A 24,884-nucleotide genomic window follows, 5' to 3' on the forward strand; every position below is an offset into this window, starting at 1 on the left:
CCAAAAGTCTCCATTTATTCAAAAACGTGGAATAACGTAGTTACAATTTTGAATGTTATATGTACTTTGCCACCATTCTTGGTTAATTCTGTGATCATTTGAGATTGTAAATAAAATCTTGCTTCGGAGACGGCTGTTTTTTTATAACATGGTGTGTGAGGCGCTGTATTGAACTGGGATTTTAGCAATATTGATAATCCCCTGATTTATACCATTTTACAAGCAATATGTGATCTGCTCGCTAAGCGATAAAGCTGGATCCCTCTGGTCTTATTATGTTAATATACCCCAGAGGATTGTATCTGTACACAGGATTAAATAATTGTGGCAGGCGGGATTACTCACTTTGAAAGGTAATTAAGCACACGTTCATCTAACAGAAGAATGTTTTCAGGCTTTCTACCATTAAATGCATGTATAGACGCCATGCCTGTTTCTCTACCTGTCTCTTCCAGACATTCCTTGTTCAGTTAAACCCATTCATCTCATCTAAAAGAAAATCATTAACCTGCCAATGTTTGCTAAATATAACAAATCTAAACTAGTATAAACCCATAATATTGGACTCAGCTCTTGTCCAGAAATACAACAAATAACGTAATTCTATTTATTTATAGGAAGCTATCATTATACAATATACACATTTTTGTGTAATTTGTGGGGATTTTCTTCCAAATTATTTATAAACTTGCATCATTTGATACTTCATTTCATTATGTGATTATTTTTAATAATCATGATGTAATAATTAGAATAATAAGCACGGGGAAGCAATATGCTGATGCTACCTTCATTTCCTGTCATGATTCATGCAGCAGCAGGCTCAGAAATTGACAGGTGTAAATATATATTCCTTTCCCCAGCAGGCACTGGACACATGCATCTGTATGTAAAATTCTAAAAATAGTATACGTTTATATATTTTTAGGAACATTCCTACATATGTATATTAGCTTTTTATCTGTTTTGTTAATTTCGTAGGCAGAGCTGTAACAGTTGAATCTTTTTGTCTCTTTGCTAGACTGCATGGCATGCACTTTTTGTATTTGCTGAGTATTTATTTCTTTGTCGCGGACAGCAGAATTATTTATTTTTTTCATCTGTTAAGATTTGTCTCCGTCAGACAGTAATGAATCCACTTCTCACACTATTAGTTGCTTGTTAGGAGTAAAAACGCCTTACAGTCGCCCGGAGCTATTATTTTGGCTGATTGTACATTGCTTCATAATTAATTTACACTTTATTTCGACGGTTTAAGACAAGCTATTGGTGCGAAGAACTGGAGTAATTGCAGACACGGCTTGCGGTACCCAGCTGAGATTACAGAGAATCGGAGAACAATTCATTATCACACTTCCTTTTGTAGGCACTCTGTTTTAGTTATTGTTGCATTAAAACCTAGAATGTACCGTAAGTGAATAGAACATTTTAACAATAGCAATCAATGATTGCGCTGAATTATACAATAGCAGGAAAAACACTCACTAACAAACGAAAGACAGAAGAAAAGGGATGAAAGCCCGGCACCCCAAATATGTGGGTAGTAGCGGACGTTGCTTTATTTAGAGAACGACCTCATATTTACGCATCAGGGTAGTTGTTCCTGAGCAGCTGTAGAGCCTCAGACCGTTGACCCCTGTTTTAGAGTTTGGCCCTTGTTAGTAAAACGTATTAGTCTTTCGGCCATGCAGATTAAGTTACCACCATGTGCTGGGGTGTTTACATACAACAGTGGTATCCACATGCAGCTCTTGCAAATCCCATGATTCTCAGCTAGACATTTAATATAGAAAGCTGAAACATCATAAAAGCAGGGGGTACTTATAATTGCAATATATTGCAAGCGCAAATAGGAAATTATCTATCAAGATTATTGATACATCTACTAGACAAAGCTGGCCTATAGTATTTCTAGGTAATTATTGTGACTTCATTACCGAAGAAGATGTACGCATTCGGAGGAATTACGTGTCTCGTGACAATCAGCCGGATCGGTCCACCCAAATATCTTCTCAAACAAGTACTTGATTTGTAAGATTTTGAGAAGCTCTGATTCCGCTGCCCGTGTCAATTTAAATGTCAATACAGAATTCTAATGTCGGTATGAGTACATCAGGGATACGTATTTAAATAATTCTAAACAAACTCTCTATATGCTTCTAAGATATTTAGCTTAAGTAAGGAAGAGAATGTGGGAATGTAATGTGTCCACCATCTGCCATCAAACAATTTAAATGCAAGTGGGGTAAGCGATGTGGCTAAAGGCAGACCTTTGATGTGATGCTGTGACCTATTGATAACTATTTGGAAGAAGAATGTATTTTATTTACATTTCATGCTGTCTTATGTACATGTAATTGTGACATTTAGAGCTGCAGATCACTGCGATACACTCATACCAATCAATCCTTTTGAGTTCCTAAAAAAGCTGGACAGAGGGATTTAGGTGCCTCCAAAAATTCTCCATTCCAAACAGGAAAACCTAAAAGGGATGTCACTGTGTCCAAAGAAAACGGGACAGAAAATTATGTATGGCCAATATCTTAAAAACTGCCATATAAAGAGTTAAACGTATCACAAGGACATGCGCTCTATTGTTAATTGATTTTATTTCTTATATAACAGCTTATGTATGCAGTGGCTTTTAGTCCCAGTGTTGGGAGTCCATGACGGTGACCTGATGTCATACGCATTGTGGCCTGCAGGGGGCACTGTCGTATTGTGTTATGCATAGACATTTCCTTCAGGTTGGAAGGGGGAAGGGAATGGTGCCTCATAATTCTTCTAGCAGTCTCGCTTTAGTCTGGTAAACAGCCTAGAATTGTGGGCAGTGTCCGTTCTCTAGGCTGTGCACCAAGTATGAAATCATATGAGTCAGTCTGGGCTACAGCTGTCAGATGGTAATGGTTTTGGAGCAGCAGCAGGAGTCTACAGAAATAGGCATTTAATTGTCAAAACTAAAACCGCTGTATTGTAATGTTGTTCTATTGCTTTAATTTCAATAATGTAGCCGAGTCGTTCATTACGGCCTCGTCCCTGAGCAGTTGCATTGTTGAAATGTTAATATCCTTAAAAACATAAAAGATCCAGTGCTGTGTACCCAGCTCCAATTAATGTTAAATGAGTCAGATTATATTTTTCCATTATTCCTGTCGCTGGGTTCTCCATTAGTGTTTTAATAAAGATTGCCGTGCATTGATTTTTCCATGTCTTAAGCCCTTTACTGTATTACTTTGTGTGCCTTAGCAATCTGGCTTTAAAAAGTGAACGTGGATTACTTAGTGCCCCTCACATAATGAAAAAAAATTAAAGAAAGAGAAGCAAATGAAGAGCTGTAGATCCTGCTGTCTGACTAATAGAAAAAGCAGACTCTATGAAAAGAAAGATCAATCCAGCTGCTGACTACAAGTCCCATCAACCTACAGCGCAACTTCCGCTACCACAGATGACGTGAACTATAGCTCCCATCAACTCATTTTTGGCTGATCTGATGTCCCTCTTTAAGACACTTGCGCCACAGGTCTTCCTGAGGACTTGATGGGAGTTGTAGTCCTGGAGCTGCTAGTAGGCAGTATTTCGAGTGGCTTCTCTGGTGTAGATCTTCTTATAAAACAAGTGATAAATATGTACCCTAATGGTGTGTGTATCCTTGAAATATAAACAGTGTACTATCTGCATTATGAATAAAAGTGAAGCTTGAAACCAGTTTAATACCTGTAAAGAAAGTTAATTAGTGCAAAACGCAGCCCGGGGACCAGCAGAGTAATAAGTCTACCTGCTAATGCCTGCCTACATTATCTCATCTGCTCCCAGACATTGCTCAGCTAAAACCTTGGGATAATTGCCAGAGTCTCGCAAAGGCTTTGCATCGCACATCAAACAGCGATCGGCGCGCTATTTTCTCTTTCAGTCTCTGCTTAGATAATAAAATAGTAAATTTCATTTAATTAGGATCACTCGTCAGGTACACGGAATCAGAGTGCACTGACACAGTCAACCAAATGATAAGCCGCTTTTAACATCATCCCGATGGATGAATATCAATATATCTTTTTTTTACGCTAATATTTCTTAACTGCTCTAAGAATTCCACCACCAATCCAGTGGCATTAAACGGAGTGAAACAAACCTGCAAGATGAGAAAGAAAAGTTTGTGGACGATTTACCTTAAAACTGTGTTTATGGAGCCGTTAAATCTTAAAATTATTTGTAATTCTCTGAAAGAAGCCAAAGTAATTTTTTTGAATTACTGGAATTTTTTTTTTTTGGACTGATCAGAGTTCAACAAACAGTCTGTAGATTTATTTATATTGGTAATATATCTCTATTTTCACCTTACATTATTTGCATTTTTTTCTTGCTTTAGTAATAAAAAAAATAAAACACTGCCAGCTTCGCCAAGAAATGGAGACGGGTTCGAGGAATACAAATTCTTGGTTGCACCTGCTTTGCAATATATATTGGTTTATTTTTAGGGTATCGTTGCCAGAATCCCTCTGTCCTTCTGCAACCTTGCTGTGTCTACACACCAGAGATTGGTAGCTCTCCAACTCTCCAACAATGCTTAGTCAATGCCTCCCAAAAAACACTGTGCCGATGAATACCGTTGGAGTAATAGTAATGGAAGCGCACGTTCTGCCCCTGGACTAAGCTACTTGAGTTTTTAAGGTGTAATTTGCCTTTTTCCTGTATTAAGGGTGCTGTTCCACTTGCACAAAAAGGGATTGGGTATTCTGCACGTGGATTAGGTTTCTAATGCTATGTTTAGCAATACTTAGTTTAAATCCAAGAGCACCGTTAAGTGTTTTTATCTTAAAAAGCCATAAAGAGTATTTTTCTGACATGTTTTATGATTTTTTAATGTGGGGAAATAAAATGAATTGCATTTGCGATTGTTGTGGCAAATTCCTTCAGAGCTGAGATCCCATGGACAGTTTTCAACTTACCTTCCATTAACAAGCAAAGCCAAACTGGATCCATGTTAATGAACATATCAAATGAAAATACTTGTTGTTAAAAGTCAATAAAAATATATCAAAGTTATGTTGAAGAGCTTTAGAAAGGAATGAGAACCTTGACACCGCATGTCTTAGTCTGAAGCCCTGTACCAAAGAGCTGCGTAAATTGTTGGCGCCATATAAATAAACGGTAATAATAATAATAATACTATATCTTTCTGTCGTAGATTTATGACCGATGCAGCTCGCCGTGAACAGGAAACCCTAAAGAAAAAAATTCAGCCAAAGCTCTCCCTGACATTGTCAAGTTCCGTGTCCCGTGGGAACATCTCCACTCCCCCTCGCCATGGAAGTGGCAGCCTTACCCCGCCAGTCACACCACCTATCACTCCATCATCATCATTTCGCAGTAGCACCCCCACAGGTAAGGCAAAAAAAAATTACGAATTCTCTGCCGTTCCGTGTGAAATATTCTGCTTAGAAGAGCTGCTTAGATTTCTTTTCAGGCTAATTGCCCTCTATAGCAAACTTGTGTCCATTGGCACATATGACCGCCGGCAGGGTTCAGGGACATTAATGGTAAGAATAAAAACCAAACACATCAAAATCAAAACTTATTTGATTAGTAAAACATGGATATTTTTACTTTGTGACTCAAATCATTACTTCATTACAAATGACACATTTGTACACAATGTATGAGTGTGTATATATTGTGTGTATATATATATATATATAATCTGTTTGTAGACAGAAATCTAATAAATCAAAATAAATTATAGTGTCGTTATAATATTTGCCCATTTGGTGCATAGCCTCCCTGTATTAAAATGGGAGATTGAAGAAATCAGTGAAACTGACAGCTACGTTTGTGAACACTGCTTCTTACCTGTATGAAAACAAATGTAAAAGTAAGATTTCGCTTTTCCAGTTAATATATTCATAAAGCTAGAAGCATAATATAACTTGGATTAGAACTGGTTGAAGTTAAAGTTAAATTTAAAGTATATGCACATAAACCTGGTTTAAAGCATGTAGTACAGTAGCCGTCTTCAATGGATGGCAAAGCTTTTATTTCCCCAGCTTTTATCTTTTTATGTTTAGCAGTAGCTGAGTTGTTATATTGTTGCTTTATAGTATTTAATAGTCCCAATAAATGAAGGTTAGTGTGGAATGCTGAATTGGCAGTATATGACTGAGTGCCAAAGGTAAACTGTATTTCTCAACCCTACAAATATGTTTCTTTAGAAAGCATCCTGATGATTCAGTTTTTATGTACTGAAGGTGGAAAAAGAATTGTCTTCTTCTAACTTACCTCTAAAGGGAGCAGCTAACTGCAATTCTTATATATTTGTGATTAAAGGAACACCCCACCCGATTCTCCATTGAAAGGGAATTTTCTTTAAAAAAATATTTTTCTTTGAGCATTAAATACAGTATTGTATACAGTAACGTGGCTTAGCACTGAAGTAAAGTAGGTTTTTTTTCATTTTGTTCCAATAAACGATATGTACCGTATTTGCTCGATTATAAGACGAGGTTTTTTTCAGAGCAAATGCTCTGAAAAATACCCCTCGTCTTCTAATCGGGGTCGTCTTCTAATCAGACCTCAAATAGAGGTCTGATTATGAGACTAAGATCCAGATCCCCCGCACCGCTGCAGGGGACCTGGATCCTCCTGTCTCCCCCCCCCACACTTACTTACCGGTGCTTCCTGCTGTGTTGCCGGGGCAGCGGGTTGACGTCTACGCGATGCGCGTAGACAACGTCCGCTGCAGCCGGAAGGAGGTGTGGCTAGCAGCGGGGGTTGTCTGCGTCCGTCGCGGATACCTTCCCCGACTGTCAGAAATCAGAGTTCCCCGCACAGGTGCCGGAACTCTGATCTCTGACAGCCGGGAAAGGTATCCGCGACGGACGCAGACAAACCCCCGCTGCCAACTCCACCTCCTTCCGGCTGCAGCGGAAGGAGACGTCAACCCGCTGCCCCGGCAATACAGCAGGAATTTGGAAGCACCGGTAAGTGTGTGTGCGTGTGTGTGTTAAATGGGGGACATAGGGCATTTCTGGAATGCCTTATACCCCTATATGCCACTCTGGCACTTAGGGGGTTAAAAGGCATATTATGGGGCAGAGTGGCATATAGGGAGTTATAAGGCATTTCAGGAAGCAGAGTGGCGTTAAGGGGGCATTTAATAGAGCACTCTGCCTCCTGAAATGCCTTATAGAGTGCTCTATACAATGCCTTTTAACTCCCTTAATGCCACTGCCTCCTGGAATGCCTTATACCTCCCTATATGCCACTCTGCCCCATAATATGCATTTTAACCCCCTAAATGCCAGAATGGGATATAGGGGTATAAGGCATTTCTGGAGGCAGAGTGGCACATAGGGGGTCAAAAGGCATACCATGGGGCACAGTGGCATATAGAGGGTTAAAAGGCATATCATGGGCCACAGTGCCATATTGGTGTGGCAAGCCTGGGGGCAGATGTGCGTAACTGGGGGACAGGTTGGAAAATACAAGGAAATAAAAACAAAAAAATATTTTTCTCAATCATAGCTTTTATTTAAAAAAATAGTTTACATGAATTAACATTTACTGGTAAAACTTTTTTCCTTTAGGGTCGTCTTATATTCAGGCTTTTTCTTTTTTTCCTAAGTTAATATTCAGATTTGGGGGGGTCGTCTTATAATCAGGGTCGTCTTATAATCGAGCAAATACGGTATTTTCAGGCCTGCGGTCACCATTGTTGTCAGTTATGTCATATATAATATTTCCCTGCTCAAACACCGCACTGAACCGATTTTGTATGACAATACTAATGAAGTCCTTTTCTACATAGAACATTTTCCACCCTCTGTGTGACTAAGACTGGGACATTCTGTTTACAACAAGGCAGTAAGATAGGTCTATTCAATCGATAGCAAGTTGGCAAAACATTGCCAAAAGTTTGCATTGCAAGACTTGAAGTCCAAGTGGAAGTCCAACTTGCAAGTTTCCTAACACCAACTCACATTTGCACTTGCATGATCACACATTTATACACTCTACCATAGGAGAGCTTGCATATTCACAGCGTTATGGAAGTGTTTGTTCCTGTTTGATCAGTGAAATACCACACACACATGATTTAGGTTACAGAGAAAGTCGCTTCTCCTGTCCTGGATTCAACAGGGACCAGGTGGTCAGCCTGAAATCATCCTGGTAAAAAAGTTGTCCTGAGTGCACTCTTTAAAAAAAACAAATGATCTTTTAAGTAAAGCCTCCAAATAAATATAAAATATGCAAGTATGCAAGATAATTGATGGCAATAGTATCAATAATTGGTGCAATTATGTTTTAATAATTAGAATTTATACCCAGTTCTTCTTTATGCAAAGTAGCCAATACTAAAAGGGATGAACTTAATAGAAATTAGTGGTCTGGAGTCTTTTAGAAGTCTGGACTGTTTTGTACATTTTTCGTAAAAGAATATGATAGTGGTAGATAAGGGTTACCCGTGTTTGCAAATCTTAACAGAGGTCAGTAAAAGGTCCATGAAGAGAATCAGAAGCCAAATCTAAACACTCACAGCCACTGTTTGCTCCAAGTACGACAATTGCATGTATCAGAACTCAGGGATATCGCCAGATGTCCACACAAGGCTAATGAACCCACATGATTATTATTATCAAGTAATTTATTAAACTCCTTAATGGGAGATGGTGTGTCCAAGGAGTAGTTGGAATAAATGAGGCTTCAACATGAGTGGTCAGGATGTACATGAAGACATGAGACAGAATTCTTAAAAAAGGGTAGCGTAGTCCCTAACTATTAATCCAAATATCTCTGAGGACATTACATTGTTCTAAATAAGTGACTAAATAATAATAAAAACACAACTTGCATTGTTATTTTGAAGGGGAATATAATGAGGCAACCTACAATACACATCTTAAAACCTGGTACTTGTGTTAGTCGCTCTGGCTCTTTAATCTATAAAGATTATACCATATTGTTTTTGGGTCATTCTACCAGTGCTGATCAAACACTAACCTGAGATTCCATAAGGAATAATCCAAAACCTGCATTGCTGGGGATCCGACTCAGGAATGTTTAGTGTAAATTCTCTATTACCAGTGAACCATGCAGTTTATTTCAATTTTAGGAAAAAATATACCGTATTTGCTCGATTATAAGACGAGGTTTTTTTCAGAGCAAATGCTCTGAAAAATACCCCTCGTCTTCTAATCGGGGTCGTCTTCTAATCAGACCTCAAATAGAGTCTGATTAGGAGACTAAGATCCAGATCCCCCGCACCGCTGCAGGGGACCTGGATCCTCCTGTCTCACCCCCCCCCCCCCCATCATACACACTTACCGGTAGTGATGTCCGGATCATGAACGAATCGTTCATTTGATCCGGTTCTTTTTAGTGATCCGGATGAGTCGGTTCACTAGACTGAACGATTCGTTTGTAGCGGTTCAGTCTGTGAATCATCATGCAGCTGTAACCTGATCCTAGAGCTGTGAGTCATCTGCAGAGCACTCTGGGGTCAGGTTACAGCTCATTAATTCTCACAGGAACGATGACTCATAGAGTCAGAGATTCGTTCAAAGAGTCGAATGATCCGAAGAGTCGAATGAACCGAAGAGTCGAATGAACCGAAGAGTCGAATGATCCGAAGAGTCGAATGAACCGAAGAGTCGAATGATTCGAATCTTACAGGGATCCGGATCTTACAAGGATCCGAATCTTACAGAGATTCGAATCATTCAGAGAAAATCACTGATACCATACTTTTATAAATAAATACATTAATAATGTTCACACTGCCCCCAGGATTTAGATTCCCCTGAGTTTACCCCCCTTTACCTATAACTGCACCTACAGTTAACTTTATTAAATTAATTAAATTAACCCTCAATCATCAGCATAAAATTAACCCTTATACCCCATCAACCATAACTGCCCCTGAAATTAACCGTAAAGATCCCATTAACCATAACGGCCCCTGAAATTAACCCTAAAGACCCCATTAACCACAACGGCCCCTGAAATTAACCCTAAATACTCCATTAACCATAACTGCCCCTAAATTAATTGCATGTACTCCAGATAAATTACCTAATAAATTGGTATGGTTGATGGGGTCTTTAGTGTTAATTTGGGGGCAGTTATGCTTAATGGGGTGTTTAAGGATAATTTAGGGGCAGTTATGCTTAATGGGGTCTTTAGTGTTAATTTAGGGGCAGTTATGCTTAATGGGGTGTTTAAGGATAATTTAGGGGCAGTTATGCTTAATGGGGTCTTTAGTGTTAATTTAGGGGCAGTTATGCTTAATGAGGTGTTTAGGGTTAATTTGGGGGCAGTTATGCTTAATGGGTCTTTAGTGTTAATTTAGGGGCAGTTATGCTTAATGAGGTGTTTAGGGTTAATTTGGGGGCAGTTATGCTTAATGGGGTTTTTAGTGTTAATTTAGGGGCATTTATGCTTAATGAGGTGTTTAGGGTTAATTTGGGGGCAGTTATGCTTAATGGGGTGTTTAGGGTTAATTTGGGGGCAGTTATGCTTAATGGGGTCTTTAGTGTTAATTTGGGGGCAGTTATGCTTAAAGGGGTCTTTAGTGTTAATTTGGGGGCAGTTATGCTTAATGGGGTCTTTAGTGTTTATTTGGGGGCAGTTATGCTTAATGGGGTGTTTAGGGTTAATTTGGGGGCAGTTATGCTTAATGGGGTGTTTAGGGTTAATTTGGGGGCAGTTATGCTTAACGGGGTGTTTAGGGTTAATTTAGGGGCAGTTATGCTTAATGGGGTGTTTAGGGTTAATTTGGGGGCAGTTATGGTTAATAGGGTGTTAAGGGTTAATTTTAGGGGCAGTCATGGTTGATGGGGTGTTAAGGGTTAATTTTAGGGCAGTCATGGTTGATGGGGTGTTTAGGGTTAATTTAATGGTGAGGGTTAATTTAATTAATTTAATAAAGTTAGCTTAAGGTGCAGTTGCAGGTAAAGGGGAATGTAAATCCTGGGGGCAGTGATTATGAATGTATTATTTATAACAGTATGGTGACATTCTCTGAATGATTACAATGCCAATGAAGGCAGAGAGTCGTTCAAAGATCCGGATCTTACAATGATCCGGATCTTACAATGATCCGGATCTTACAATGATCCGGATCTTACAATGATCCGGATCTTACAGTGATCCGGATCACTGTAAGATTCGGATCCCTGTAAGATCCGAATCTTTGAACGACTCTCTGCCTTCATTGACATCACTGGAGGCAGGGGGGAGGATTCATAATGAAAGGGGCGGGGCCAATCGTTAGTGTGCCTGCACGGAGTTACTGGAAAACAGTAACTCCGTGCAGACACACTGAGTGATCCGAAGATCCGGATCATGAATCGGATCATTTCAGTGAACGAATCGAAATGATCCGATTCACTTTAATGATCCGAACTTCCCATCACTACTTACCGGTGCTTCCTGCTGTATTGCCGGGGCAGCGGGTTGACGTCTACGCGATCCGCGTAGACAACGTCCGCTGCAGCCGGAAGGAGGTGTGGCTAGCAGCGGGGGTTGTCTGCGTCCGTCGCGTAGACCTTCCCCGACTGTCAGAGATCTCTGATCTCTGACAGCCGGGGAAAGTATACGCGACGGACGCATACAAACCCCCGCTGCCAACTCCACCTCCTTCCGGCTGCAGCAGAAGGTGACGTCAACCCGCTGCCCCGGCTGGAAGCACCGGTAAGAGAGGGCTGAGAGGGGAGAGAGGAGAGAGGAGAGAGGAGAGAGGAGAGGGGAGAGGGGAGGGGAGGGGGAGGAGAGAGGAGAGGGGAGGGGAGGGGAGGGGGAGGAGAGAGGAGAGGGGAGGGGAGGGGGGGGAGAGAGTGTGTGTGTGTTAGTTAAATGGGGGCATAGGGCATTTCTGGAGTGGCGTTAAGGGGGCATTTAATAGAGCACTCTGCCTCCTGAAATGCCTTATACCTCCCTATATGCCACTCTGCCCCATAATATGCCTTTTAACCCCCTAAATGCCAGAGTGGCATATAGGGGTATAAGGCATTTCTGGAGGCAGAGTGCTCTATACAATGCCTTTTAACTCCCTTAATGCCACTCTGCCTCCTGAAATGCCTTATACCTCCCTATATGCCACTCTGCCCCATAATATGCATTTTAACCCCCTAAATGCCAGAATGGGATATAGGGGTATAAGGCATTTCTGGAGGCAGAGTGGCATATAGGGGGTCAAAAGGCATACCATGGGGCACAGTGGCATATAGAGGGTTAAAAGGCATATCATGGGCCACAGTGCCATATTGGTGTGGCAAGCCTGGGGGCAGATGTGCGTAACCGGGGGACAGGCTGGAAAATACAAGAAATAAAAACAAAAAAAATATTTTTCTCAATCATAGCTTTTATTAAAAAAAATAGTTTACATGAATTAACATTTACTGGTAAAACTTTTTTCCTTTAGGGTCGTCTTATATTCAGGCTTTTTCTTTTTTCCTAAGTTAATATTCAGATTTTGGGGGGTCGTCTTATAATCGAGCAAATGCGGTAATATTCCATTCTTCATGCATCTTACACCTCTAAAAACCCACAGGAGCTGGTCTGTGACCTGTTGGGGGGACGAGGAGTGAGAGAGGAATAATTGAACAGTCTTATACCAGACATGCTAAGCCCTGCAGATTGGAAAGTTTTATCCCACGTTGCTTCCCCTAGAAACTGCTACTCAGTCTCGCCTTTTCATATCTGAATATTTTCGTCATAAATTCATCTTTTTTTGGCCTCTAAGCATCGCTACGAATCATGCTCATTCAGGCCTTTGGTATTTTTTTTTAATGCTCTGTGTGCGATATATAATGACTTTCATATTCCAATGTAAACATTTCCTTTCCTGTAGAATGATTAGAATTTGGAAATTGTTAATCATGCAAAGAAATTTTAGCAGGACTCCAAGTAATATTTGCCAAAATGTATATATTTTACGACCAAGACCCTCATCGGATAGTTTTATCAGTTTATGCAACATAATTAGGAAAATGTTATATGTTTTCACTTTACTGCCAACACTTGATATTCCAGTACCACATAGTGTAATCTGAACATAGTGAAAGGGCCAGAGTGTAGACATAAAAAGTGATGTAATGCTTCTTTGAAAGAGTAGTGGATTGAAATGTGGCCTCTTTAAAGAGTTAGCATGTATCAGTGTAGGAAATAGGGTTATTTATAACAGTACAAATCATACAAAGGAATTGCATGCCATATGGAATCATGTAATAATATTACTTTATATCCAATGCTAAACATATTCTTTCCTTCTAATGTCTTCATACTCCATATATTACCCTGAGGAGTATTCAGAATCCTCCATATCAGTTTCTTTAATCTCCAGGGAGGGGAATGGTTTTGGTCACGGCCACTCCCTGCTCAGGTTCTACCTACTCCCTGCTCAATCAAAGTTAAGTATCGCTAGTCCTGGTCCTGTTGCTACATGTAGCTAGCCCTATCTCTTGAAGGATTCCACTATGCTAGAAGTGGAAGCGTTCTGGGTAGCCTTCAGCAGGAAGCACCCTGGTATACCCTGAGTGATATTGGGACCACTGGTGTTCCAGAGACCTCAGACTGAGAACGACTATTTTATAAACCTTTTATAAACCTTATTCTAAACTTGATGGTTAGGCTTGGAGTTGAGGTACTTGAAAGGCCATCTTGGATTCACTAAGGTATACAATGTATATTGGTAAACTAAACAAGACTTCCTAGAACCTTTTTTTTGTCATGACATCATACAAGTCTATTGTAAAATAATATGGCTGTCTCTTCAATGAAACACACGTGACTACAATAAACGCATTAAAACAAAAAGATGCAATGGCTGATAGTTTTACTGGGTGATTAATGGAAGAGTCATATAAATTAGCGTTTAGCCTCTCATTAACATTTTATTTATAGTGTCTCTGCTTCTCTGAATAATTAATTGCCTGGCTGAGGAACTTACCACAATAAATGAGGAAGCTTGACATATTCTTTCTATTTTCATGTACAAACAGTATATAATTCTAGCTCTTCATTCTTCATTTTATGCAAATGATCTAAGCTTCCTTTGCTTATCATGTCTGTTGAGACATTATATTACAGCTGGTGTTCTAGCTTCCAGTAGCATCATCAGTGATGGCCCTCAATACTGATGCATTTGTCCCACGCATTGAAATAATAACAATTGTGTGTTTCTATCCACATACCTACATCCTACACACACACAAAACATGTATATGTGCTACTATGCACAATGCACATTTACTTAGTACAGCTTTTTTTTAAATCTCCATTAGATAAGCCCATTGTCTATAAATTATTAGTAATTGTCTTTTCCTTGTTGATAAAGAAGTTGGAGGTGGATTTAAATTATGCTAATAAAAGTATTATTGAAAATTGAAAGTGCCGGTATATTAAATAGAAGAGTGAAAGACTCCCCCTCTCTGGTTCTTATGTTATAATTTGGATGGTATGGGTCCTTCACCAATGAGATTTAGGAATGTGTTTTGTGTGCCGTTAAACTTTTTTTTAAGTGCATGAAGACTTAACGTTAATTCTTCTTCTGGGTTACAGTTATATGAACCAACAGAAGAGCAGCTGAATTGTCTCAGCACACTCTCTGCTCCTTTACAGAATGAGGCCACTTTTTTGTTGCAAACTAGAAATAATAACATGTCAAAACCACCAGAAGGCTAATGGAGTGTAAAATGAAAACATCATAATTCTGTCCTGGAGATTTAAAGTTCAAGTCTTTATATAAATGTCACTTTATCATTTGTGCCAGGGAACCGTCTGCCCCTTGTTCTTTTAACCCCTTCTTTAAAAGCGTTCCTAGCAACACTGACATGCATATTTTTGCAAATTATTTTAAAGTGCACTCTGCCTAATCATCTAGTGTGTCTGCTTCTTCTCTGGCAAAAGTATATATATTTTTTTACCAGTGCTTCACATGGCCAATTTTAAAGGCCTATTTAGTCTAATTCTGAAATAACCTTTTGCTAATATTTTGTATGTAGTCCCCTTTTTTGTGCACCTGCTTCTTGCGTCATGAAGGGATGGTGATTTAGTGTCCTTGGAGGGGCTGAGAGTAAAAAAAAAAAAAAGGTTTTATTGATTACAAACTACACTCAACACCCATGAAAGTAAAGCTTAAAGAAAAGTAAAAATTGAACTGATGGCACTCACTGGTACATTGTATTGTAAAATACCGTATTTGCTCGATTATAAGACGAGGTTTTCTTCAGAGCAAATGCTCTGAAAAATACCCCTCGTCTTATAACCGGGGTCGTCTTCTAATCAGACCTCAAATAGGTCTGGCTATGAGACGACTAAGATCCAGATCCCCCGCAGCTGCATTTGAAAGAAATGTTAACAGAAATAAATAATGCATCAACTAGTCTTTCCCCATCATCGCTTTTAGAATTGGCCGTTATATGTCTGGAGTGGTTACTATTAACCCTACTGATCAAGACTGGTATTTAGCTTAGAATAATATGCTGTTGTTCATCTTGTTCCAATATAGTTATTCTAGTGAACTAACAACCCATTTATGCTACGGGAGCAAATAGTGTACATAAGAAGTACGTTTTTCAGCCTAGTTGGTGTTTTAATCCATGAATCACTGTTTATATGGCCTCTAAAAGCACATGATTTGATGTCCTTTGGGATTAAATAATTAATGGCACTGATTGTGACATTGGGTGGTGGGCTTTGGGCAAATAATGAATGGATTCCACGTTCAGAGGACCATAGTACCAATACGCTTGCTGTAAGGGTGGAGAGGAATTCAGTACCGACTACTGCCTCATTCATCAGCAGGCAGCTTCATATAACCTAAAGAGGTTGTTTTCGAAGAGATGTCAGTTTAAGCTCATAGAGTCTGGGTAACACTTGTATAAGTGTTGGTACAAGATAGGGAACTGAAAGTTTGGGTTTAAAGCCTTTTGTTTATTGTAGCAATATAAATGTGTACACATACACCGTGGAAGAAACTTGTGGAGTCCAAGACCACCCAGGATTCTAAGGAACATTTGGCATGGTCACATTTTCAAATGCCTTTCAAAATAAGTTGTTTAAACGATCCAAATGCATCCATAGCAGCACCAATGGGTGCCAGACGCCAGCTCAGTACTAGAGTTTAGATGCTTTGAAAACCCTTAAATGATAAAATTAGAAAAGGGATCCTACTGCTACTTGAAATCACCCCTTATTAACTGATTAATGTTAAAACCTCTACATTACTCATTTACCTCCTATAATGTCCTTCTAATCATCATAACCACTGGAATCACCTGACGATAAGAAACAAATTTCACCAAAAAAAAAAGAGTTCAAGAAAAAAGTGATTTAGTGGCTGGTTTATTTGGAATATAAAATATACTCTTTGCTTCAATATATTTATCAAATTAAATTATATCTTATTATGATTTATACACATATCAGAAGTATATCCCACACATGTGTCCTTTGTAAAGAATAAAAACAATAATTCTGCATTAGTGTAGGTCATAATCCAAACATGTTTGGGATACCTTTTTATTGGACCAGCGTTCACTGTCGTGAATGTATATCTTACCCTATGAATACTGGTCCAGTAAAAGCTATAACAACCTCTTTGGGCTATCGTATATGGGACATATATGATGTAAGATTATTTTTGTTTCTTTTGAGATTGTATGCCCTGGAGTAAACTCTCCTATAAACCATTAGATAGCGGATATATTTTAATATGTTTCTTACCATGGTGTATTAATTTACCATGGATTAATATAAAACATTTACAATATGATTAGCTGCCATTCATGGGAAAATTCCGTTTGGCCAACTATGTCGTATAATGTAGTTACCAGTCATTCAGAGGCATCATATGAGCACTAAGGTATGGTAATCACAATTTGTTGAAAGAAATATTGAACTTGGCACCACAAGTATTTACTTCTCAGTTGACTGCTATTAATTACAAGCATATGTTCTGCTGTACTAACTACATTACTACATGAATGGATTATTCTCATGATGTTCCCATAATTCTTTCCTACAGTATTCTGCTCAGTCTTTGACTATGACTATGTTAAATACCAGAAAAAAGAAAACTATATACGGTATATACTTACTCAAGCATGAGGAAAAAAAATGATTAGACTTGGAAGAAAATGAAGAATTCAGATCATTCTCTATAATGGTTAGCTGATAGCACAACGACATGTAGCTGAGACGTTTACTGTTATTACATGAAGGAGATTTTTTTCCCACAGATAACATAATAACAACCTCGCTTGTTATTAATTGTAATTAACAGTGAGAGGCATTATCATTCTACTACACATTTATGGGTGTATAAACGTTATGGAGAACCCATAATTTATTTCCTGTAATCGCTTAGTTCTGTATAATTGTATCAGCAAACACATTTAATGGCAAAGACGGTTATGACCAGGCAGTTAACATGTCCTCAAAATGTAAGCGTACTAAATATTTAATAAATGTAATAAATAAGGCAACTTCACTCTACTGTTGAGCATTTAGCGTGTTTACAAATGTAGAGGAGATCGTTGAACGCATTGCAGTACTCCAGCATATAAAGGGTTACTGGACGCACAGTATACACTCTACAGCAGTGACGGGGATTCTCAAGAAACACTTTTAAATCTCCAGCAAGTCTGCTCAGGCATTATAGGGGGCTGCTTACACACAGGTTTATTGGAAGAAGAAGCTGCATGCGTAACATACCAATATATTAATAAAGAGGAATGCAAACCATAATTGAGCCTGAAAACCATTTTATGTATGTATTTGCTCTTTATTATTTTTTTATGTTCAATTGTTAAGTTATAATTTCTATTACATTATATCTGCCGTCACCAAAAGGGGCGTTCCGTGCGGTTTCCCCCTCCGTTTCCCATGATCGTTCGGTTACGATTGCATTGGAATCCTAACATCAGACCACATGGGATTCTATCGTACTTCCTGTGCTCTTGTTTTAGCGCGCTGCCCAACAAGTAATCCCAAAATAGCACAAAAATAAATCTAGTATCTAGACAGAAATTATTATTTCCACTGAAGTCCAGAAATACAACAATGCACTCAAAAGAATGCTTAAAGTGACATTCCTTTTTCATTACCATTTTCTCCCTCTTACAAATGTAAGGAGGGATTCTGCGGAATATACCCCCATATATTTGTCTCTCCCCCACCCCAGCCCATAGGCCTGCAGGAGATGAGCTCAGATGAACACATCTCTTACTTGCCAGTAAGCACACGTAATATGTCACCACCAGCCAACTCCAATGCATTCTTGCATTGAGATACTGTAGAGATAGTAGAGGGAACAATATTTTTTATTTTTGCCCTACAGGTTAATGAATTGTGTACTTTGTGGTTTAGTGAGTTGAGGTAACATGATGTCCCAATATTGAGAATGTGTACATAATTCACTTATGACACCATGTGTGAATTATGATTATCAAGTGCCATACCAGGGGAAAATAGAATAATACGGTATTTGCTCTGGTTTAGGGATTCCTTCAGAGCCCGTTGTCGGTTGTTGTGGTTTGGGATAGCTATGATAGGCTAGTGGTGTTTATTCAGAATATTTTTTGTATAATCGTGTAACATTTAGGTGGTATTCCATCTAGACAGAACATTAATTCCACGCTCTAGTATGTTACGCAAAATTTTAATTTGAATCTTTTCTTTGAAGGTTTGATCACTTATAGATAGCTTCAAAACATATTTTTGGAACAATACCTTTGAACAAGTTTTCGAATCGTCAACCAGCATTCAATCGCTACAACATACTCCAACTTCATGAATTGGAACATAATTTGTTCAAGATAATTCCTAGGATGCCATTTTTTAGGGTGCACCATGCCATAAAATCCAATTTATCACATGATCCAGGGCTACCCATGCTAAGGAATTCCTTACAACACAATAAAGTGATATAGTGATAATAAATCAATTTTGCTGAAGGCACAACCAGTGGGTGAGATGTTGGTTAAGATGGACAAGTTGGTTGCATATTAGGATCTGTACTAAATATTTGGTTTAAACCGTCATTGATAACTCTGTTTATGTTTTTTCTTCTATTCAGATTATTTAGCATTTTATTGATTAAACTTGGTTTTGTACAATATTACATCTTTAAAAGGAAACCGTCAAGTATACATTTGGCCAAACTCCACAGGTGATGTCTCATTGCCACAGTAGGGAGAATCCTTGTAGAACAGACATCCAAATCTCTAATTAGTGTTTCCAGTCATATGCAGCACTGACATCAAAGGACTTCAAGTAGAATTCTACTTTCAGGGCTTTTTACTTTCCACTCTTTATGTTGTGCAGGATACATAGAGCATATGGACCTGGCTGCTTACCCGTTACACAAAGACATGTTTTTTCCCTTCGTTTGATGAGTGTTTTATTTAAACAACCTTTGAACAATGCAGAAGTTAGGACAATGTGGAGAAAAATGTAATCATTACTTTGCTTATAATACTTTTCCTTATATTCATGTAAATTTTTAGCCGTGGCGCTAGGTTTACATACAGTAGGATTTAATTTCAATGTACACCTATAAAAAGTGAAGTTAGTTCTTGAAGATGCTTGGGTTTTGGGGTCAGGAGATATGTTAGTGCGGTTGTAGGGGATCTGCTAGGTACACTGTTGAGATATATAATTTAAATTGTGGAAGATATAGTAGTTATAATAGGAAAGGTGATCTTTGCTGTTCTATTTAGCCCTGGTCCCATACACATGAAACCTATAAAAATGCACTGTTATGACTAATGTGCATTAAAATGCTGCATAGCACAAGTAGCATGCAAACACGTGTATATATCCATTTGTTAATATTATTTGCTTTTGCTTGCCTGCCAGTTAAGTAACCTGCTTGCTTATGATATGGCACCCAGACGTTGTGAAATATTCTATATATTTTTCTGTAGAATTTCAGAAACCAATAAAGACACAATTTAGACACAACATATTTGAGGATTTAAGATTTTATGAAACTTAACATTTGTATTAATCTAAATATATTTAAGTAAAAGTGTAGTGTAAGGCGCTCATTCTTCCCCAAGCTACATGTTCCCATGGCCACATAGCAATCTTAAACCAGTAAATGTAGTTACACCAAACCACCTAGCCAAATGCCATTGCAGAAAACCAATTGTCATTGACGTTACCAAGAGCAGGGTTTAAATTTGACTTTATTACACTGGTAATATATTAAGACCTGACTGGGATCACTAGCTGGTTCCTGTTTACGTTGATTATTTTGGAACAACGGCATGAGATCGGAGAGAGAAGCCAATGCATAGTGGCACAATTACCAGATTATCTAGAACACGTTAAACCCAATCCGTGCATTCCTTTGTCCCTCTCATCCCTCTTATATTGCCTGTAATGTCAGCTTCATTTTAGATCTGGCCAGATTAAACATACAAGAGCCCTATTTTCTGGTAATAATTAAATGCCCAGATCCATGTGCACACTTGTGGGACCTGTGCCATACTGAATTGAAGTATTAGAGCAGCTGACTTTCTTATGGTAGCACCAAAGCGGTTAGATTTAGCATATCTTCTCCATCTGATTCTTATTCAGAATCTTCTCACACAAGCACAGGTTGATCAACAGGTATTTCAGACATGTTATATATCAACTATTGCATAACATTACATTTATTCATAGAGCACCAGCAGATTCTGTAGCGCTGTTAAAATAGAGGGACTGTGAAATCCACAGACCATTAAAAATAACAACATATAAAGTTGACAATACCACGAGAACAACCGGTACAGAAAAAGACAGTCCTGTTCATGGGAGCATACAACCTACTACAACTATTCAAGCAAATTCTCCCAACACCAGTTTCAGTGCTACCTGAGCATCATTAATTGCTGGAGGGACTACATTGGCATTTGCTCCATGCTGTGAGCTAAGCTAGGTATGTCATAATTTCTTACTAAAAAAGACACGTAACATTTAAAGCACACCTTTTATATAAGGATGTACATGGAAGAAAAATTATATCTGCATATAAAATCAGAAGACTGTAGGGGGCAAACACAGACGCTATTAATTTCCTTGTGGACTGCACTCATGTCCATCGCAGATGATCCAGTCTGCCCAGTCCTACTACTTGCTTGCATGCCTCAAATCCAAGGTGGGCAACTGTTCTTTTTGCTAAACAGAAAAAAATTATTAATATAATTACAATAATATTTAATATTATTTTCTGATCTGTGATCATTGTAGAATCCTAGTAGGTATTCAGCAAAACCAGTCAACGCACCGTGCACCGTCTGCAATATGCCTCTTCTAATTGTTTCTGCGGAGTCTGGTCTATTTCAGTCATACAATAGTCTTCCTCTGAATTTCTGCAAATGGTTGAAGACGTCCTCGTAGTTTTCTAAACAATTGGACGGCTTCTTTATATGAGGCTGGGGAGTTTGTAAATAATCTTATTCAAAACTGTGTTTCTGTCTCATAATTACACTCTCCAGTAACAAATGCCAAAACCACATTAATTAGGGGAGTGCTTCATAGGAGCGTACAGTATAAGCTTGTAACAGATGTTCATTTTTCTCTTCCCCAACTGTTTTTAATTTTTGGTGAGTGTTTGATGGAGGGGGTGGACTGGGGATCGTTTAAACATTTGCCAGAGTGCCATTAACATGCCGTGACTGAGGGTGGAAAATGTCCTTCTTTGTTTTTCCTTAGCTATACCATGTTTTTTTCCTGCTTATGCCATAACGTGGACAAGGGATACATTACACTGGCATGGATTTTATAGCCACAAAGTTCAATTTTCAGAAGGGAGAGGCCTCCTGTAACTTGTGTCTCCTGATTTTATGCCTGTGAAATAGAAAATCAAGCCACTTAACACTAAACAGCAGCTTAAGAACAGTAATAAAGTTTTACATTTTTATTTTTACCATTTGTTTAAAGAATCAGTATATTTGTTGTTATTGCACTAAGTTGTAAAACCTTTTAAGGTTAACACTTGGAAAATGTGTGTTAAAAATGGATTGTTATATAATATATATATATATATATATATTTATACATTTCCTTGTTTATGAATGAAAATAATATCAAATGGATCAGAAATACAGTGTAGACGTTGTTAAAGCTGGAATATCTTCATAGGCGTACAGAGGCCATTTATCACTCTCATCCATCCTGTGTTTCAATGGCACCTTGTGATGGCTAATCCATCGACAACTGTAGAGCTTTGATTGGGGAGTAATGAAGCACTGCAGAGTATTACTGGAGGAATCTTTTCCGCAAACTGCTCTAGCCTGGGTTGGTTCACCTGGTAAACAAACCTAGTGATGATCTGGGTAAAAATACAATAAACTTACTCCCCTCCACCCTGTTAAGCAATATTAATGAATAAGGAAGTGAGTGGTGTAGTAGTGGTACCAGTAACATGAAAAAATCATACTAGGAAACCAGGAGGCCTGAATTTATCTACGAGGGGACTCATTTACTCGAGTAAAAGTTGTTTTATGCTACCATAGACATAATTGTTATTTTATATTCAAAAGAAAAATGGAAATAACAATATTATAGTGGACCAATGTGGAAAAGGATATAAAGTCACATCTGAAGAAGAGGCCTCTTAGGTCCTGATAGCTTCTATAACTTTATATTGTCCAATGCACAACAAAAAGTCCCAATAAAAGCTATAAACTTCAACTAAAGACTCTATATTCAGAAGAGCAGGTAGAAGGGAATTCTATGCCAGTAGAGCATAAACAAGTATTGCATGTGATAAAGTGCAACATTTTTAAATGTATAGCTCAAAATTATTCACATCCTTAAGCATGTGAAAGAAGAACCTTGCAAAACAAATTATTTCAATTTATATGGGAGTGTTCATCATTAGGAGGTTAAAGCCATTGCAAAAGTTGTGTGGCTGCCAGGAAGGAGATGTAGAGAAATGTTACTGCCTCATGCTGTGAAAGAAATGTTTCAGGAAGCAATTACAGACCAACCCAAGGCTTACATCTGAAACACTCCATGTCATCATCAAGATGCAATGTCTCAAAGAACACCATGGAATGCATTTGTCTGCTAGGAAGAGTCCCTTTCTGAAGGAGCCGCAAAAGAAGTGTCTATACTTTTGCCAATTGTCAAATCTCAAATGTGGGACTAATTTGAATTATTATATAAGTAAATAACTGTTGTGGCTACCAACTTGTTAACTTGGAGATGGACCCTATCTCAATGGCCTAATATATTTTCTAAATCTAAAACCTTGTTGCTCACCCAGCAAATTCAATGCATAGTGATCAGTATGGTCCACCAAATAATGAGCAGACACCTAAATAGGGCGGATCGCTAGGTGGTGGGAATTCTTCTTAAACACAAAGATATATCGGCTCTCTCTGTTGTGGAATCCTTCATTGTCCTAATTTTGTTTAACAAAGCAGACATGCAGTAGTTCATGGCCCCACTTTCCATTGTGAAAAGCGAATTTATCGCATGACATTTTACATCCCTGTAATATTCATAGCCCAGTGGATTTACAAGACCGTGTGGTGTTACTGAGAGTATGATTAACAGCATTTTAATTCAATGGTAATATTAATTCATGCAGAGGCTGAAACAGTATGTTTGCTTAGTGTGAGCTGTCTGTACTCGGTCCCAAAGACAACGGGGATGCAGTTGTACAAATTATTAATTTATAGTAAATGAACAATATAAAAAATTACAAGTTTAACACACATTAAGACGTATTGGTACAGAGGGAGACCCTGTGAGCTTACAATCTGTTATTATTTATTAGGAAACACTTCTAGGATAATGACCCTCAGGGGATGGCTTAAGTATTCCTGACTGAGATGATGTTCAAACAAAGCAATACAGTCATTTTTTATGATTGGACAAATTAGCATTCAAAATAAGTAGAGATCGAAGATTAATTACATTGGCGTAATTACATAGTATTACAATTGGGTCAGCATGTCAAGGACTCTGCCTCATCCACGTCACCTGCCGCTGGTGTTGGTGGAAGGTTAATACTCAGCACACAATTTATTTAACCCTTATAGATTATAAATATATAACTCAGGGCCCTACTTTAAAGACTACCCTGGATTTTCATTTTATGGTTGTGTATCCCCATCTCCAAGTTCTCATAAAAAATCCCATGGGTGGTTCACTAAATAAGGAGTTGGCAGGAGAGTTACAGTTTCAACCCCAACACTTCTATACCTCTATACATTATGAAGGACCGACCCTGACAAGAAGGGTTGAGCTGGCCCTACGTAATGTATAGTTCTATTGGGGAGCAGACTTTGAAGGAATCTCACCAAGCCAAATTAAATGTCACCGAGTTAAAATGTTCACCTCTCTTTCAGACTGCCTTGCATTCTAGGTTACCTAAGCTTCAAATAAGTTGGCAATGTAATGTAAAACATCATCTATTTAGGATCACAAACATTCTCTGACTTTCAATTAACTCATTTTTTGTGATGTGAACCATATACTTTTTTATTAAGGCTTCTGTTGCCACATTACTGTTTAATCTAACTCTGAGCCATACACAGACAGCAGGACTTAGTGTTTTGATCCCTGCATTGCTTTTGATTACAGCGCAGTAGTAAAACACCAGCATTCCCAGGCCTCCCCCTCCGGCTCCCTCCTTCCGACAGTTTGATTAATTCACTTAAACACAAATTGAAATGAAAAAGAGAAATTAGCTCCAGGTGTCTGAGCACCTTATTCTGTGCTCTTTGAATAAGCCAGGGCAGCCATACAATGCCATTCATTGCCACACCTGAGGGACTATGCGAAGCAGCCATAATTGCAGTAACTCTTATTAATGTTCTGCCATAATTCCTATTAATTCCAGGGGGCTAGTAAATGCATTAGGACTTGTCAACATATTATTTTAC

At 38.5% G+C, this 24,884-nt stretch overlaps 1 protein-coding gene across 1 annotated transcript in view; it reads left to right on the forward strand.

Moving 5' to 3' along the window:
• The window catches only part of LOC149300806 (juxtaposed with another zinc finger protein 1-like), a 117,831-nt gene that overhangs the window by 79,534 nt on the left and 13,413 nt on the right, over positions 1–24,884 (forward strand). Inside the window, exon 3 of the mRNA XM_089484929.1 lies at positions 5,186–5,382. Within this exon, the coding sequence (XP_089341055.1) occupies positions 5,186–5,382 (197 nt within the window). The remainder of the gene's footprint in view (positions 1–5,185; positions 5,383–24,884) is intronic.

The sequence above is a fragment of the Sceloporus occidentalis genome, unplaced genomic scaffold, assembly GCF_023333645.1.
Source record: "Sceloporus occidentalis isolate IW3139 unplaced genomic scaffold, rSceOcc1.0.p SCAF_23, whole genome shotgun sequence".
NCBI lineage: Eukaryota > Metazoa > Chordata > Lepidosauria > Squamata > Phrynosomatidae > Sceloporus > Sceloporus occidentalis.